The sequence below is a fragment of the Mesoplodon mirus genome (assembly GCF_964341445.2).
Source record: "Mesoplodon mirus genome assembly, chromosome: 13".
NCBI lineage: Eukaryota > Metazoa > Chordata > Mammalia > Artiodactyla > Ziphiidae > Mesoplodon > Mesoplodon mirus.
This window is the reverse complement of record NC_138989.1, coordinates 44,177,758-44,193,329: the sequence shown is the minus strand read 5'-3', so window position 1 is coordinate 44,193,329 and position 15,572 is coordinate 44,177,758. Positions and strand designations below refer to the sequence as shown.

The window sequence follows — 15,572 nt, the reverse complement described above, 5'->3', positions numbered from 1 at the left end:
AGGGATAATCCCAGCTTGCCCTGGAGACGGGGAGAGAAAGGGGGAAGCGTGGAGGGCCTTGAGTTAACATTTGGGAAGGACACTCAGCTGGGTGTCAGAGGCCAAGACTAGTGTGTGTCCTGCCCCAGAGGTGTGCGTGTCTGGGAGGGGTGTGTGTATCTGGGAGAGGTGTGTGCGCAGACTTGACAACTACTGTTTACATTTCTTTCCAATGTCAGGATCCTTTTAGAAAAACATTCACGTAATGTATGTTTAGCATCTCCTGTTTGAGAATACACACCAGAACAAAAAGTTATTATGACTTTTCTTTGAAATGAACGTTTAAAAAGGAATCATCATGGCATTTACATGCATATGAAAACTTGCCATGCATGCAAGAGGCGTCATTTATTCAGTCTGTCTGTAATGTTTGATGCAGGTATTCATTTGCAGACCTCTTGTAGTAAATCGGCAGCAGCGCCTAGGTCAGAAATCAAGGGATTAAGCTGATTTTCAGTGTTATGAGTCCAGCCTTAGTTTTAATTATTATTTTTCTTGTTTCCCCCCTCTTTCCCCCCTTCCCTCAAAATCAAGCTGTTTCTCTGGGTCACTGCCTAAGCCCCTGCAGCCCTGGAGCTGCGCAAGCTGATAGGAAGTCTTCAGACTGGCAATGCCTTGAGGAGAAGCTGAAATCCTGACAGTTGGGTCACCACTTGCCCAGAGAAATGAAAGGCCCCATTAGATTACCTTTAGAATGGTGCAATGAAAGTACCATTTGTGTTGGGTGTCAAAGTCAAGACTAGATCTACTTTCATTAGCATCAAATGGATGCACAAGTCTCCAATAAGTTGATTTGAGACTAGGCTACCCCTTCTTGTAATCAAAGGCTGATTAGCAAGGTTTGGCTGACCACGTGATCAGGTTAAACTCAGGCAAGATTCCAAAGCAGTCCATAACCATTGAAGAGTGAGAGGCATGGAAGTTGGACATAAAATAAAAAAGTAAAAAAATAAAATGCTGCCAATGCTTACCTGTCTGATTGAAAACTACTGGAATCAGAGAATTAGTTGACTGACAGGCATTCCAAAGCAGATTTTGAAGTCATAACAAGAGTTTAATTTATAAGGGGCATGGTATTTAAAGCTTCAAGCAAATAATACTAACAAGCAATAGTTATTCATGCTGAAATCTCTTCTATCTTTCCGTTAATCAGAATGGCAATAAACATCAGTGGCTATTGCTGGGAGTGGTGAGGATGTAACTAAAGCCTCAAGTCCAGGATCACAGCTTAATTCTTAGGCATAGAGATGGGATCTATAAATTCCACTTTGGAATACAACAAAGGATATCCCCATATTACTACTAAGTGTTTTACTATTATGCATGACTCCTTGAAAGTGGCATTTATAAATACCCTATTGCGAGGAGTAATTTTAGGCCAATCAGCCATAGTATGACAATAATATCTAGCAAAGAAGGAAGAGAAAGAACAAGTGGGGCCTTTTGTCTTTAAATTTAATTAACATGACCTTCCTTATTCTTTTGAAAAGAAAATCCAGGAAAAAATTTTGAGTTTCATTTTAAAAAGGCCTACAATATTATGTTTTAATTAAAACTGCATAAACTTCCCTATGAATATTGAATTTTGAAAAGCCTAGCCAGCGACGGTACATTATTAAAAGCTGCATCACTTATGTCAAAGAAATTAGTACTTGATTTTTAGAGATTCATTATCAAGTCCTTAAATGATCAGTATCCTGAAACTCAAATTCAAATAATCTTAATACTTCAGTTACCCAAAAGAAGAGTACATTAACCGCAACGAAGTTCGATGACCTCCGAAGTGCTGAAACGCTTAGAAAAAAAAAAAAAAAAAAAAAACCCGTATTTTTATTTACCTGAAAAACCTTAAAAAAAAAAGTTCTGACAAAAACTTAATACCTCGCCAAAATCAATTGCTCCTCACCCTTCCCTCCATTCCACAAATGCTTGTGACCCAAACTTGTAAAGTCTCTCACTTTTTGTGAACCACTCCAAGTTCATGCCTTAAAAGGAGGAAGCAAATATCCTTTACTTGGTGCGAACTCTGAATCAGTCATTCATGTCTCAGATAATCCTATGTTCACGGCAAGTTCTGGTTTTAGGTCGTTTTCCCCTTTCTCTTTCTTTCTTTCTTTACTTTCTTTTGTTGCTATTGGGGGTGGTGTACGGAGGGAGGCAAAGTCCCTTAGACCGTTTGCTAAAAATTGTGAACAGTATCACTAACGAGTAGAAACAGATAACGAGAGATTTAAAATAAAATAACACGCACTCTCAACCCCCCAGATGGAAAAACAACAAAACAAGCACACACAAACTTGGGCTGTTCCAGCACATCCGCAAAGGAGGGAGAGGTGCGTGCGCCCGAGAGAAGCCACGGGGCCTCCCCCCTCCAGGCCCGCAGGTGGCTCGCGGCAGACAACAATGGCCAGGATGGGCTTTGCCTGCGTCGCCAGTTTGCTGTGTGGGCCCCTGCCCAGAAAAACAGCCAGAACAGAAAGAGAAACGTGCGTGAGGTGACGGAGAACGCATTCCCTCTCCAAAGCCTAATCTCTGATTCCCCTTCGCGGTCCACAAATGAACCTGCCACCAATCAAGTTCCTGCGCAAGTTCTTTTCTTTCCCGCAGCCCCTCCACCTGCCGGGGCGGTGCTCTGCGCACCCCAGGCCTCCCTCCGGCGACCCCCCGCTGGCTGCAGCAAAAATGGGGCGCTTCGGCTGGGCGGGGGCGGGCGGCTGCCGCGGATCCGGCCGGCTACCGCTGCAGCTTGGTGGCCTCCGATTGGTCACGACGCGGGCGGGGAAGCTCGGCGGAGGAGGGAGGCGGGGGCGAGGGCGGCGGCGGCGGGAGGAGATCCGAGCGGGGAGCGGGCTGCGCAGCCAGGCAGCTCGCGAGGGCGGGCGAGCGCGGGGAGAGCGGCGGCGGCAGCTCGCCCTAGTCGCGCTCGCGGAGGACGAGCGGGGCGCGCAGGCGGCGGCGGCGGCGGCGGCGGGGGCTGGGGCGGCGCGCGCGAGTGAGCGGCGCGAGGCGAGAACCGGCGGGCGGGTTCCCGGCGGGCGGGAACCATCAGGGGCAGCCGCGGCGGCAGCTACGCGGGACGGAGCCGCGGCGGGAGCGGCCGCGCGGGCCCCTGGCCTCACCCTCGCGGGTCGAGGCCAAGAGAACAGTCTCCAACTCTCCCAGGGGCCGGAAAGGGGAGCCCAGAAGGGGTCCTCAGCCCACACGCAGCGGGGGCGGCGGGACAGCTGCCCTTTGTGGGCGCTGCGCTCACGGCCCGAAGCGCCCTCCCCGCGGCGCTCTCGCCGCCGTCTTCGTCGTGCCGAGCGGCCCTGGAGAGGGGACCCGGACGAAGCAAAACCCCGAGACCGAAACCTCGCGTTGCGGAGCTCCTGGGGAGTGCCAGCCGCTCTTCTTCCACCTCCGCATCCTCCACCGGCCAAGGTCCCCGCCGCCTGCATCCCTCTTGGTTTCCGCTGCGCTTTGGGCAGAGCAAAGCAGCCGGCGCTGCCACCGCGGCCCTCTCCCCCCGACACACACTCACACTCACACTGACACCCTCACGCGCACGCCCGCCTTTTACCCCGCCCCCTCCCCAGCTCCTTGATCTCTCGGTCTGTTTTATTACTCGCGTTGCGAGTCCCGCGGACTCCGCGGCCCGCTATTTGTCATCAGCTCTCTCTCCATTGGCGGGGAGCGGGGAGCAGCGGCGAAGGGGGTGGGGTGGGGAGGGAAGGGAAGGGAAGGGGGTGGAAACTGCCTGGAGCCGTCTCTCCGCGCCGCTGTTGGTGCTGCCGCCGCTGCTGCCGCCGCCGCCGCCGCCGCCGCCGCCGCCTCCGACTCCTCGCTCGGCCCCTCTCCGCCTCCATGTGCCGGATAGTGGGAGCGCCGCGGACCCTGCTGCCGCTGCTGGCGGCCCTGCTTCAGGTACGCGGCGGTCCCCGCGGGCCGGGCCGCGGGCGGGGTGGGGCGGGCGGCGCCGGGTCCCTTTGTTCCCCGCGCCGCTGCGGGGCCCGGCTGCGCACCCGGGAAGGGAGTTGCCGCACCGCGCGGCCGAGAGCTGCGCAGACACTAGGCTTGGGCAGGGTGCAAGGGCAGGGCTGCCGGAGCCAGCCGGTCTCCCGCGCCTCTCTTGGCGGGTCCCGAAGGGGCCGGTCGTGGGCCCCCTCTGCTCCTGCGGGGTCAGGCGAGCTCGCGGGGCGGGGGGTGTCCCTTGGCAGAAGAAAGGTGAGGTAGGATAACACTCCGGTTTTGCAGTTTTCTGCGCTTCTCGCCCTTAGCATTGAACTTTGCTCCATTTTTTGTTTGTTTATTTCTGCAGGGATGGGTCGCGAGTTTGCAGTAGGAATTCTCACTCTGGTATCTTAGTTACGGGACTTGCTTCCACCCCACCTCACCCTGGCACCCGCGCGCCTCCCGGTGCCCGAGGGCTCCAGCGTCCTATTGTCTTTACCGCAGCTTAGAGTTGCTTCTTATTTTTGTTTTCCTGCCCTCACAATTTTTTTGTGTGTCGGTCCTACCTGAAAAGAAAACCTCGCCCCCTAGCCCCGAAGAGTCTACGCGGGTCGGCGCCTCCGCACCCAGCCCCTGGCCCCGCACGCCCTTTATCCCGCCGGGCGGGGAGAAGTTCCGTTACTCGGCTATTATTCTTCTCCTGTCCGGCTGCCTCTGCCCTGCGTGCGTCCTGGGGGCGCCTTTACCGGGAGCTTCCGCACTTTTCACGCCTTCGGGAGAGCGCCAGACAGCCTTTCCCTGCAGTCGGTGCCGGGAGGCTCCTCCGCGGCAGGAAGCACCTGCTCCAGGCTGCTCGCAGCCTCCCTCCCCACTCCGCGCCGCGGATCCCCAGCCCGGCCGAGCGCCCAACTTTCCCGCGGCGTCCGCCCGGAGGATGTACCGAGGCCCCTCCCGGCTGGCCAGTCGGGTCTTGTGGAGCGACGCCACGCGCCGCGGCTGCGACACCCGCGCTGGGCGGGGTCCGGGCGGGGGTCGCGAGTCTGCCCCCGCGGGCGGCGGGGGCCCCAAGCAGCTGCGGGAGAGGGGCGTGTCCGCCTTCACTTTAGGGCAGGATCTTCAGGGGAATCCGCCCGAAGGGCCCCCAGCGCACCGCCGACGGCTAGGGGTGGCCGGCCGGTGGCCGCTCCAAAAAGTGCGGGCGCGGCTTGCAAGTGCCGCTGCGACCGGGGCGACCGGGGCAGGGACAGATGGTGCGGATCGCCCCTCTCTGTGGTCTGCGTGAGTCAGGGCCTGGCGCGCTCCGGCCGCGGGCGCCGGGGGCTGGATCGGGCTGGCGCCCGCGGTCTCTCACACTCCCTCCCGCCACCCCCTAGAGGGGTGTGGGCCGCGGCTGCGCCGAGCCCTGTCCATGGTGCGCCGGCTCCGCGCTCTCCTCCCCCGGGTCCAGCTCTCCTACTTTCCGGCTTTCTCCCTCCCACTGGCTCCCGGGCCGCCCGGGTCCCGCCGTTCCTTTCTCCTTTCTTGGGTTTCTCCTTTTGTTCTTATCATCTCCAGCTGGTCTTTTTCTTTCCCCTTCCCCCATTCGCCAGTCCGCCCCCCCTCCCCGCCCCCATTCTCTCTCCTGACTCGGGGGTTTCAAAACTGTTAGACATTTTGGCCTCTGCACTTTTGGGGAGTGGATGGAATTTCTCCTAACTTGGGGGAGGAGACCTGCCAGTCACTTGCTAACAAAAGTACCTCCTGTTATAAAACCGCCCTTTATTCTTGGAGCGCATACTCATTCTTTTACCTCCTGTCACTTCATTTATTGTTTCTTCTTTTAAAATGGGGTTTATTGAAGAGGTTAGACTGAATGGGGAAGAAGGAGAAAAGTGCTACTTCACGTGTTTGAAGTTCAGGGGAAAGCAACATAAACTTAACCCTGTGGACATCAGATTTAAAAAAAAAAACAAATATGTCATAGATTAAACAAATGTCACTTTGAAAAACATTATGTTTTGGATATCATGGCATGGTCTGACTTACTTACAGGCAACTTATAATAAGTTCTAAGAGTGTGAGTCCAGCAGTGGATGGTATGCTCACCAACTTTTTGATCTGAAAGTAAGTTTTAATTGAATACTGTGCAGTGAAGTTAGGACAGGAGGAAACGTTTGTTGGTCGCTAATAACATGGGACTAAAGTGTGTACCACTGGAGCAATCTCATTTCCTCTTTGAGTCATCTGCCTTGAAACCAGGTGTAGATTTTGTAAGTCATTTTCTTTTATTTCCTTAAGCATTTTTAAAATATATCATTTATAAACGTCAAATCACGCCTTTCCCTTTTCCATTGAATGTTCTTTCTCAGTTTCTTCCAAGCCAATGTCATGTTGACTTTTATAAACCTCGAGGAAAGGGGAGATTAAAACTTTGTCATCAAGTTGTTTGGCTTATTCACGGGTTCGAGTCAAGCAATAACACTGAGTGATTTGCAAGGTCATTAGAAGTGGAAGCAGAGCAGTTTATGCAACATGAGTTTTAGGGTTAAGTGCACCTTGTGGATTGTACACACTGAGACTGGAAATGACTTTGTTGTGCTAATGGTCTGCTTTACACACCAGAATAACACAGATCTATCTGCAAGGTGAAAATGGCCCCTCTGCAGTCATCTGCTATTAAAAGTCTAGGTTTTTGTTTGTTTGTTTGTTCATTTGTTTTCAGGCCAGACTAAGGAGTCACGAGTTTTAGAAAAGAGAATGAGTAGGTTATTAGTGTAGATACGGAGCCGCCTTATTTTTTCAGAACAGTTAAAGAAGAATAATTGAATATTCAAAAGGACTTTATGCCTTTAATTAACTGAAGTGTTCTTTTACTTGGAACACTTTTTTCACTTTGAGAGAATCTTTACTAGTTGCGTTATTCTGTTACCTAGATTTACATAATTCTAGTCAATTTTGCATATGATGATATTCAGCTTTAAGATTTTCTCTATTCTTCCTCATTTTAGCTTGAAGCATTAGCATCGTCCTATTTTTAAAAAAAGCAGAATTTGAGCATTAAACTTCAATGTGATATCAAGGGATATCACAAAGTTATGACAAGCTTTTCTTTTAAATTATACAAGTGACTTTCAAATCTTTAAATAGATTTATTATCAGGAATAAAAACCAATTTTACTTTTACTACCCATCCAGTAATGAATAGATTAGAAGCCTGCTTTGCTTTTCTACTTCACATTTTAATTGCATAGCTGCATTGTTCTAATTTAAATATGTTTGTATGGGTTATGAAGCATCAAGGACACCTCCTTAAGGTTCACAGATATTCTAGATTCTTAGTCTTATTGCCTTGGCTCTGCTTTCAACCCTGGATGAGGATGTATGAAAAAAGATGCACAAACCATATGTGATTTTCACCTATTAAATATAGACTTTCAAGGCATTAATATTCAACACGTGAAATGTAAAAAGCTTTGTTTTAGAATGTGGAAAATCTAGGATACAATAATCATTTTAAGTATAGACCATATATGTATTCACCATGTTTATTTGATTTTCAACAACTTTGTAACAAGTTCCTATGAAAGTAAGGAGAATTAACATAGTTGGTGTTCACAGTTTATTCCACTTATGCGTCTCTGCCCTTTTTTAAACTTGTGGCATGTGGCCATTACTAACAGGTGGTGCATTGCACATGTTCTAGGTGTGATTTGAAAAATAATTTGTGTATCCTAAAATATCATAAGCATATTTTAAAATTATATATATATACATATACATAAATTAAAATTATATATATATTTTTAGGCCTTAATTGCAAGTTCAAAATTTACTTAAAAAGTGGACTTTCATACCTTCATCAGAGTCTACCCTGACCTTATTCTAAAAGTTTGAACTGAGATTTTAAGGGGAAATTCTTTTAGATAGTTTGTATTTTTTACATGTAGAGACTCAATTCTTCTTGGAACAGATTATTTTGGTGACAATGTATTGCACCAAACTGTCCTTAATTTCCATTTTCATTAAAAATCTTCAATTCTTAAATCTGTTGTGCCTCATTAAGCTTTAGGGTTATTAATTGCGAAATGTCAAGACTTAAAGCAACAGTTAATCTTGCTTTAAAACGCCTTCAAAAAAATCTTCATCCCCATCGTGTTTTCAAAGGGATAGTCTCAAATTAGAAGAGTGATTAAAAAAAATATCAGCTGTTATTTAAGAAGTGTAGTGTTTGTATGTACTTTCTATGGTTTTGCCCAAGTTAACATTATTCATATTTGCTCTTTTGGCTCAAATACAAAAATTAATCAAGTTTAAGCACTGCACAGACTTGTGGTGAATTTCATCAGCCATTTAAAAAATATGATAGATTTGGAATTTGGGTTTTGTTAATTGAGTAATTATTTCACATCTGCCATGAGTACACCTTCTAGAATCTATTTTCAAGTTGGGTTAAGAACTTTAAGCTGAAACATAATTTGTACCAACAAATCACTACGCCTCACATTTCTGTTTTTTCCTTCTACAAATTTATTTTTGTTTGAATTTTTCAGTAAATTATGCCAGTTAATTTGAGCGGATGCTAGTCTTTGTGTATTTAACTAAATGTAGATAAGTTTTAAATTAAGCAAACCTATTCATGCCAGGGAGGAAGTATATACAGATAAATATTGTAGTAAGAGCTACATCTTCTGCATGTACCAAGTGATGAGTTTAAAGTAGGCAGAAGGTGAATTCAGGATCTAAATGGGACCTTTTGAAAAATTTGAACTTAAAGATTATGATTTGTGTTACAATCGAGTTTTTAAGCTCTATTTTAGATTATGCGTAAATACTGCTCAGTTTTTCCATCTTACTCTCTTTAGGACCCAGTGTACTTCCTTGTCTGAGCTTCCAACTGTACTTACTGCACCCAGGCTCTTGGGTTGCATATATATACGCAGTACATATGTTGAGGACTGCTATCTACATGTGTCACCTGCAACATTTACCACAATTTGGCATGAACTGTCAATTGATAGTTAATTGATAACTTTGTGTGTGTCATCCAAGGTGGTTTGGGCACAAAGAGTATAATAACTTTGTTCTGTGCAAGTGAGCTGCCCTGACATAGTGTCAAGGTCAAGAGCTAGTGTCAAGGGCAGAAAGCCTGGGGTTCTAATCCTGTCCAGATGTAGTTTAGTCTCTTAAACTCTGCTGACCTCATTTTCCTCAATAATAAAACCTCGGGCCTGGTTGGATTAGTTGATCTCTAAGGGACTTTCTAGTCTGTGACTCTTGGGGCTGCTTAAAATATCCCAAAATGATTCCTTTTCAAAGACTTTGGAATGACTTTAATAACTAACCTGAAATGCAGAGATTTTCAGGTATTCAGGGTGATAGAGTATGATTTTTGAGGGCTATTGACAATAGTTTATCATATATGATAGCATATCATTCAGAATTAAGAATATAGCTCTTTTGGATGGACCTAGAGATTATCATATTAAGTGAAATAAGTCAGACAGAGAAAGACAAATATCATATGATATCACTTATATGTGGAATCTGAAAAAAAATGCAAATGAACTTATTTGCAAAACAGAAATAGACTCACAGACATAGAAAACAAACTTATGGTTACCAAAGGCAAAAGGGGGGAGAGATAAATTAGGAGTTTGGGATTAACATATACACACTACTATGTATAAAATAGATGAACAACAAGGACCTAATATATAGCACAGGGAACTATATTCAGTAGCTTGTAGTAACCTATTAAGGAAAAGAATCTGAAGAAGAACTTATATACATATATATATATGTATGTATGTTTAACTGAATCACCTTGCTGTATACCTGAAACTAACACAACATTGAAAATTAACAATAAAATATAGTTCTTTTTAAAAAAAGAATATGGCCTCTTGACCTAGCAAGTTCTTCTCTAGTCATTTTTACAGATATGTCTGTATTCATGATGTATGCATGATATATATATTTACACATACAGGGACATGCATTGAAGCATTGTTTATAATTACAAAAGATCAGATTAGATGGTCTCTGAAAGTCCAGTAGGGACTGATTTAATAAATTATGGAGTAATGGGCAGTCAGATTTGAGAACCCCTACTGTGTGGAACAAAACATTTTAGTTCTACTTACAGTTCAAGAAAATTATTGTTAAACTACCTAATGTTTTAGCATAATCACTAGGTATCTACCTAGAAAAGCTTCAGAGAAGGACAGCCAAAATCATCAGTGGGATTGCAAGGCCTCTGAATGAAGAGGAATTGGACATAGACCACAGAGAGAGGCTATAACTGAAGAACAGAAAATCAAGGAGAGTAGAAATAAGATGAAGATGACCTACACTAACACTAGAACATCCTAAAGTTGGGTTGAGAACAACCTGTAGCAGGCTGAGCTTATAAGTAAGTCCAAGGAAGATTGGCTAAATTTAATGGGTAGTTATGTAATAGATAGTTTCCATGTTGTATCATGGAATGACCACACTGTGCTGAGTTATCTGTGCCCAAGAGATTATACTAGTTGGTTAAACTATTAAGATATTTCTTACATTCTCTTGACTGATTGAATATTTAATTTTTCACCTGTTCTGATAGTGAAAATGTAGTCTAAAGTGGACCTTACTAGTACCTAGAACTTGAGATGCAGAAGAATGTTTAGTATCAGAATCGGATGTTTTGGTCTACAGCCTCAATTAAGTAAGATATTTAACTTTCTCAGGTAGCATTGGGAGAATTATTGGTATAATGCTTTTAAAACAGCTTGAGTCATTTAAAAGGAGGTGTTATTATAAATATAATATGGCATTCATAATCGAGTAACTTGGAGAAGTATTTGATCCATGATCTGTTCTTAGATTTTCTTTTGCAAAATATACCTACCTATACTAAAAATAAGTAAGTAAATCCTGGAGTAATAGTGTACTTCTGTACTACTATATATTGTTATTTTAGTATTGTTTTTTATATTAATTTAAAAAATTAACTTGACCATAGCATACTTATGTACGACCATATAGTTTTATATTTTTATGGTCTTAGTTTTAATGTTGGTTTTTGTGTTTTTTAAAAAATTGTACTTGACCATCATAATTTAAAACATTCATGTGGAGTTTCCCCACCCCCATTCTGTATATAATTTAGTGTTTTGGTGGATTAAGGAATTAGTAAAAAAAAAAAAAATTAAAGGATCATAATTTGGAATCTTTATTATTCCAGAAATTATTGGAACTAGAAATGTGAAATGTCTCTCTTTATCCTCATTATTAAAATAAATTTTGAGTTTATTCAACTTTCTTCTGTTGCATTAAATATCAAAATTTGTAAAATTTTGGCAAAGGGAAATATAAATTGTAGGGACAGGAAATAGTTTAGTGGTTTCTGGGGCTAGATATGGATGGAGACAAGAGATTGGTTACAAAGGGGCATGAGGGAATTTTGGGGGTGACAGGAATGCTCTAGATCTTGATGGTGGTGGTTAGGTGAATGTATAATTTTTGGAACTCATTGAACTATACTCTTAAAATGGATGCATTTTATTGTATGTAAATTATACCACAATAAAATTGGTTAAAATATAAATGACAGTTCACACATTAAAAAAAAAGTATCGAATTTCGTATTACTGCTTCCAGTAAGGATTCTAAGGAATGCCCTTTCAGTGTTTTTTTTTTCCCATATGCAGTTCTAAGACATTTCACAATTTATTTTATTTTTAGTAATAATCAGTAGGTCATTCATATAAGTCAGAAGAGCACACATGCCAGATAAAACTATTTGAAACTTTAGATATTTGCTGTCATCTCTTCAAATATTTTTTTTAAAACCAACGTCTGGTAGTACTAAACCTTAAAAATGAAATAAGTTTAATTGCAGGGAAGGAAACTAACATGTTACCTCAGTTAATTATTTCTATATCCTTGTAACATAGGTGGTTTTATTTCCATTTTAGAGACTATCAAAGAGGGAGTCAGACAGTCTGAGTATTTATTGTGAGAATCCATAGTAGAACCATATCTGATTATAGCAGAGTTAAGCCTGACTGCAAGGCCCAAGGTGTTTTCCCTCCACCAGGCTGAGACCCTTTTAATATGATATTCAGGGAATGAATATCGAATTAGAGGGAAATTTCAATTCCTCACTACTGAGTTTATAAGGTTTTTGTAAAGTAGTTAACTTTTTTTTTTTTTTTTTTTTTTTTTTTGCTGTACGCGGGCCTCTCACTGCTGTGGCCTCTCCCGTTGCGGAGCACAGGCTCCGGACACACAGGCTCCGCGGCCATGGCTCGCGGGCCCAGCCGCTCCGCGGCATGTGGGATCTTCCGGGATCGGGGCACGAACCCGTGTCCCCTGCATCGGCAGGCGGACTCTCAACCACTGCGCCACCAGGGAAGCCCTAAAGTAGTTAACTTTTGAGTTACATTCTCTATTTAATTTTGACCTTAAATAGTTTGATTTGTTTTGGCATCTGAAACCAAAATTTAATGCTTGGTTAAGATTTTCATTTTTTTTTTTTTTAATATGTTCCCTTAGAGAAAGAAGAAAAAAATCTTAGGTAAATGATTCATAATCAGTTTTATGATGTTCTTCAAATTGTCTTTATCAACAAATAATGTGTTGTTAAGTACTCAAAAAATAATTTTTTGTGTGTGAATCCTGGAATTTAAAATACTTTCTAAGAGCCAAGAAAGCCTCAGGCTACGCATGGTTGTTTTTGTTTTTTGGGTTTTTTTTTTTTTTTTGAAACTGTGTTTTTTCAGTGTTCTTTTCTGTAAAAGTAAATTCAAGAGATTCTATCATTGTGTTAAAGTATTTTAATGTTTAATGGCACATTTTCCATGTTTGAATAATTTGAATTACTTCTCCCACAAATGGAATCAGTTGACATCTTTTAAAAATATATACGTCTACATCTACAACAGGTTTTTGTGTGACTGTTTTGTGGCGTGACTGAGTACACGCTGATTTGTTTGCTGCCCAGAAAGCCTAGAACTATTTTGTTTGTAACTTGACCTATCGTTGGTGGGTGGATACACTTGGCTTGACTATAATAGCAAACAAAATGTCTCTTAGTTGGTTGGGGAGCTGTTAAGTGAACTCTGAAATAAATCACTTAAAAAACATTAAACTTATTAAGTTAAAGGCTATGATTTAATCCCTATGCTTAACACAAATCTTTAATAAATCAGAGGCTGTGACTACTTTAATTTTTTTTCTTTTGTTGTCTTAATTGGTTAACACAACAGTTCAAAGTCTGCAGTTCGTTCTTTATGGCTTTCTGGTCCAGTTAGTAAAGAAAAGTGTGTTTTGTGCAACCAAAATATTAGTCTTTCACAGCTCCTTTGGTATACACCCCCACAAGAGCAACTCCAAGATTGGGTTCTCATGTCTTGCTTCTCATATTATATTTCAGGAAATTCAAAATTTAAATTTCACACACACACACTCACTCTTTATGAAAGTATCAAATGTATACGGGACAGTGCACGTATAAGTGGATAGCCTGCTGAGTGTTCATTAATTGATCATAGTATTTAATCAGCACCCAGTCAAGACACAGCATTTCCAGCATCCCAGGGGTACCCTCTCCAATTTTAGCCATCTCTTCAATGGTAACTATTTACTTGACTTCTAATAGCATATATCAGTTTAGCTTATTCCCGTACTTTATGAAGTCATACACTGTATGCCGTTTTGTAGCTGGCATCTTTCACTCAATTTGTAGAATCATCTGTATATTTGTATCTTATACATTTTTTAATAGTCACAAAATTTGGAAAGGCTCATGGACTCTGTAGAAGGATCTGGGGGATTAAGGAAGGTGAAAACGGAGTTAAAAACAAAAATAAAAACAGGCTGTTTCATTGCAGCTAAAGGTCACTTCAGTGTTTATGGTGTCAAACCACGAAACACCTTTTGTGGATTTTCCTACCTAGATATCTTCTTCTTTAGTTCTGGTAAATTGGCAATATTGTTTCACCAAAAACCAAAGACATTTGGAATTTAGTAAGGTATAGCTTTTCTTGCCCTTCCCTATATCAGAAGGAGGATGGAGACAAAGCACTAAATATCTTTTTGACTTGAAGTCTTAAAGCAGAAGGTTTGGATGTTAAGACTAATCTTCTCAGTGATGCTTCTTAATACCTTCTCTGAGCTTCCTAGCGACCCACTTCTCAATGAGGCCCTACCCAGATTTGTTTTTAATTAATTTTTATTGGAGTATAGTTGCTTTGCAATGTTGTGTTAGTTTCTGCTGTACAGCAAAATGAATCAGCCATAGATATATATTTATCCCCTTTTTGGATTTCTTTCCCATCTAGGTCACCACAGTGCATTAAGTAGAGTTCCCTGTGCTATACAGTATGTTCTCATTAATTATCTGTTTTATACATAGTATCAAGATTTGTTTTTAATTTAAAAAAGGTTAAGTTGGGGGTTACAATACCACAAACTGCTAGTTTTCTGGCTGGTCAGTGCATCTTTGGGTAGAGTTGATCCTCTTTTATGTTTGTGTAGCTTTTTTAAATATCTGAGAGGTTGCCTTGAAGGATGCAGAGTGCCATCCTTGTCCCAAGCTTTCTTTCTGAGGGCCTTTTCTCTCCATTTATAATACGTGTTGAGTAGAGCTAGAATCCAGGTGGAGGATGCCGTGCATAAGGATGAGGACTAAGGAATCCATATCCAGAGGTAATGGCCCACCAGGGTCTGTTTTTTTTCAAGGCAGCTCTAATTTATTTATGTTTGTACATGAGTGGACTTTACAATATTTAGAAAGATTGTACTCTTGTGTGGCTTTATCTTATTGATATCTAATTGGTATTTCACTTGTGTTTCGCCCTTATAGTTTTCTACCATAAAAGCAATTGTTTACATACAGTGTTTGTGTTTTCAGCATTAAATTTTATTTACAGTTCTGTCTTTTTTGTTTGACAGATAGCTAAGAACATTTGGGGAGAGTCGCATAACCATTGATTTAATTTACCAACTGATTTATAGCTAAGTGCCTTGTAAATGAAACTGAATTAAATCCATGATTTGGTTTATGGTCTTTCCCTTTATTTGAGGCTGTCTCAATGGAGCTTTGTTTAAAAGGGGGATAGTGGTATATTTGAGTGTAGATAACAACGGATTATGTGTAGATAGCTTATAACATTTTATGGCCTAGAATAAAAGCATTTTGGAAAACAGTGAGGTTACTTTTTCTAGTGTTTGTGTATGTAATGGATTTGTTAAGAATCGTCAAAACTCTGATATCTTATTTTCTGAAGTCTTGGTTCTTCATAATTAAAATAAATAATATATAATAATATACATAATAACATGTAATATGTATTATATATTATATATAAGTTGTATATATTGGAGTAAATTATATATAATAAATTAAATATATATACATATGGTGTGGTTCTGGATTACTAATTTGGTGGGTATGCCAAGATATAAATTGAGACTTTCCACCTCGAAACACAGTCTTCTCAAACATCATGCTGTATCAAATTGTACTTACCTCTTTATATTTCCACATTGAGATATTTTGCTTATCTGAAATTTACTTTTGTATTTGGTATGAAGTAGGAGGTCTTAACATGTGGGTAGCTGTCATTTGTCAAAGAAAA

The 15,572-nt window shown here is 42.1% G+C and overlaps 1 protein-coding gene across 1 annotated transcript in view; it reads left to right on the top strand.

The window, feature by feature from the left end:
* Window positions 1-3,762: 3,762 nt before the first annotated feature.
* CDH2 (cadherin 2) overlaps window positions 3,763-15,572 on the top strand; it is a 224,688-nt gene continuing 212,878 nt past the window's right edge. The window contains exon 1 of the mRNA XM_082641129.1: window positions 3,763-3,942. Coding sequence (XP_082497255.1) covers window positions 3,883-3,942 — 60 coding nt within the window. The 5' untranslated portion in view covers window positions 3,763-3,882. The remainder of the gene's footprint in view (window positions 3,943-15,572) is intronic.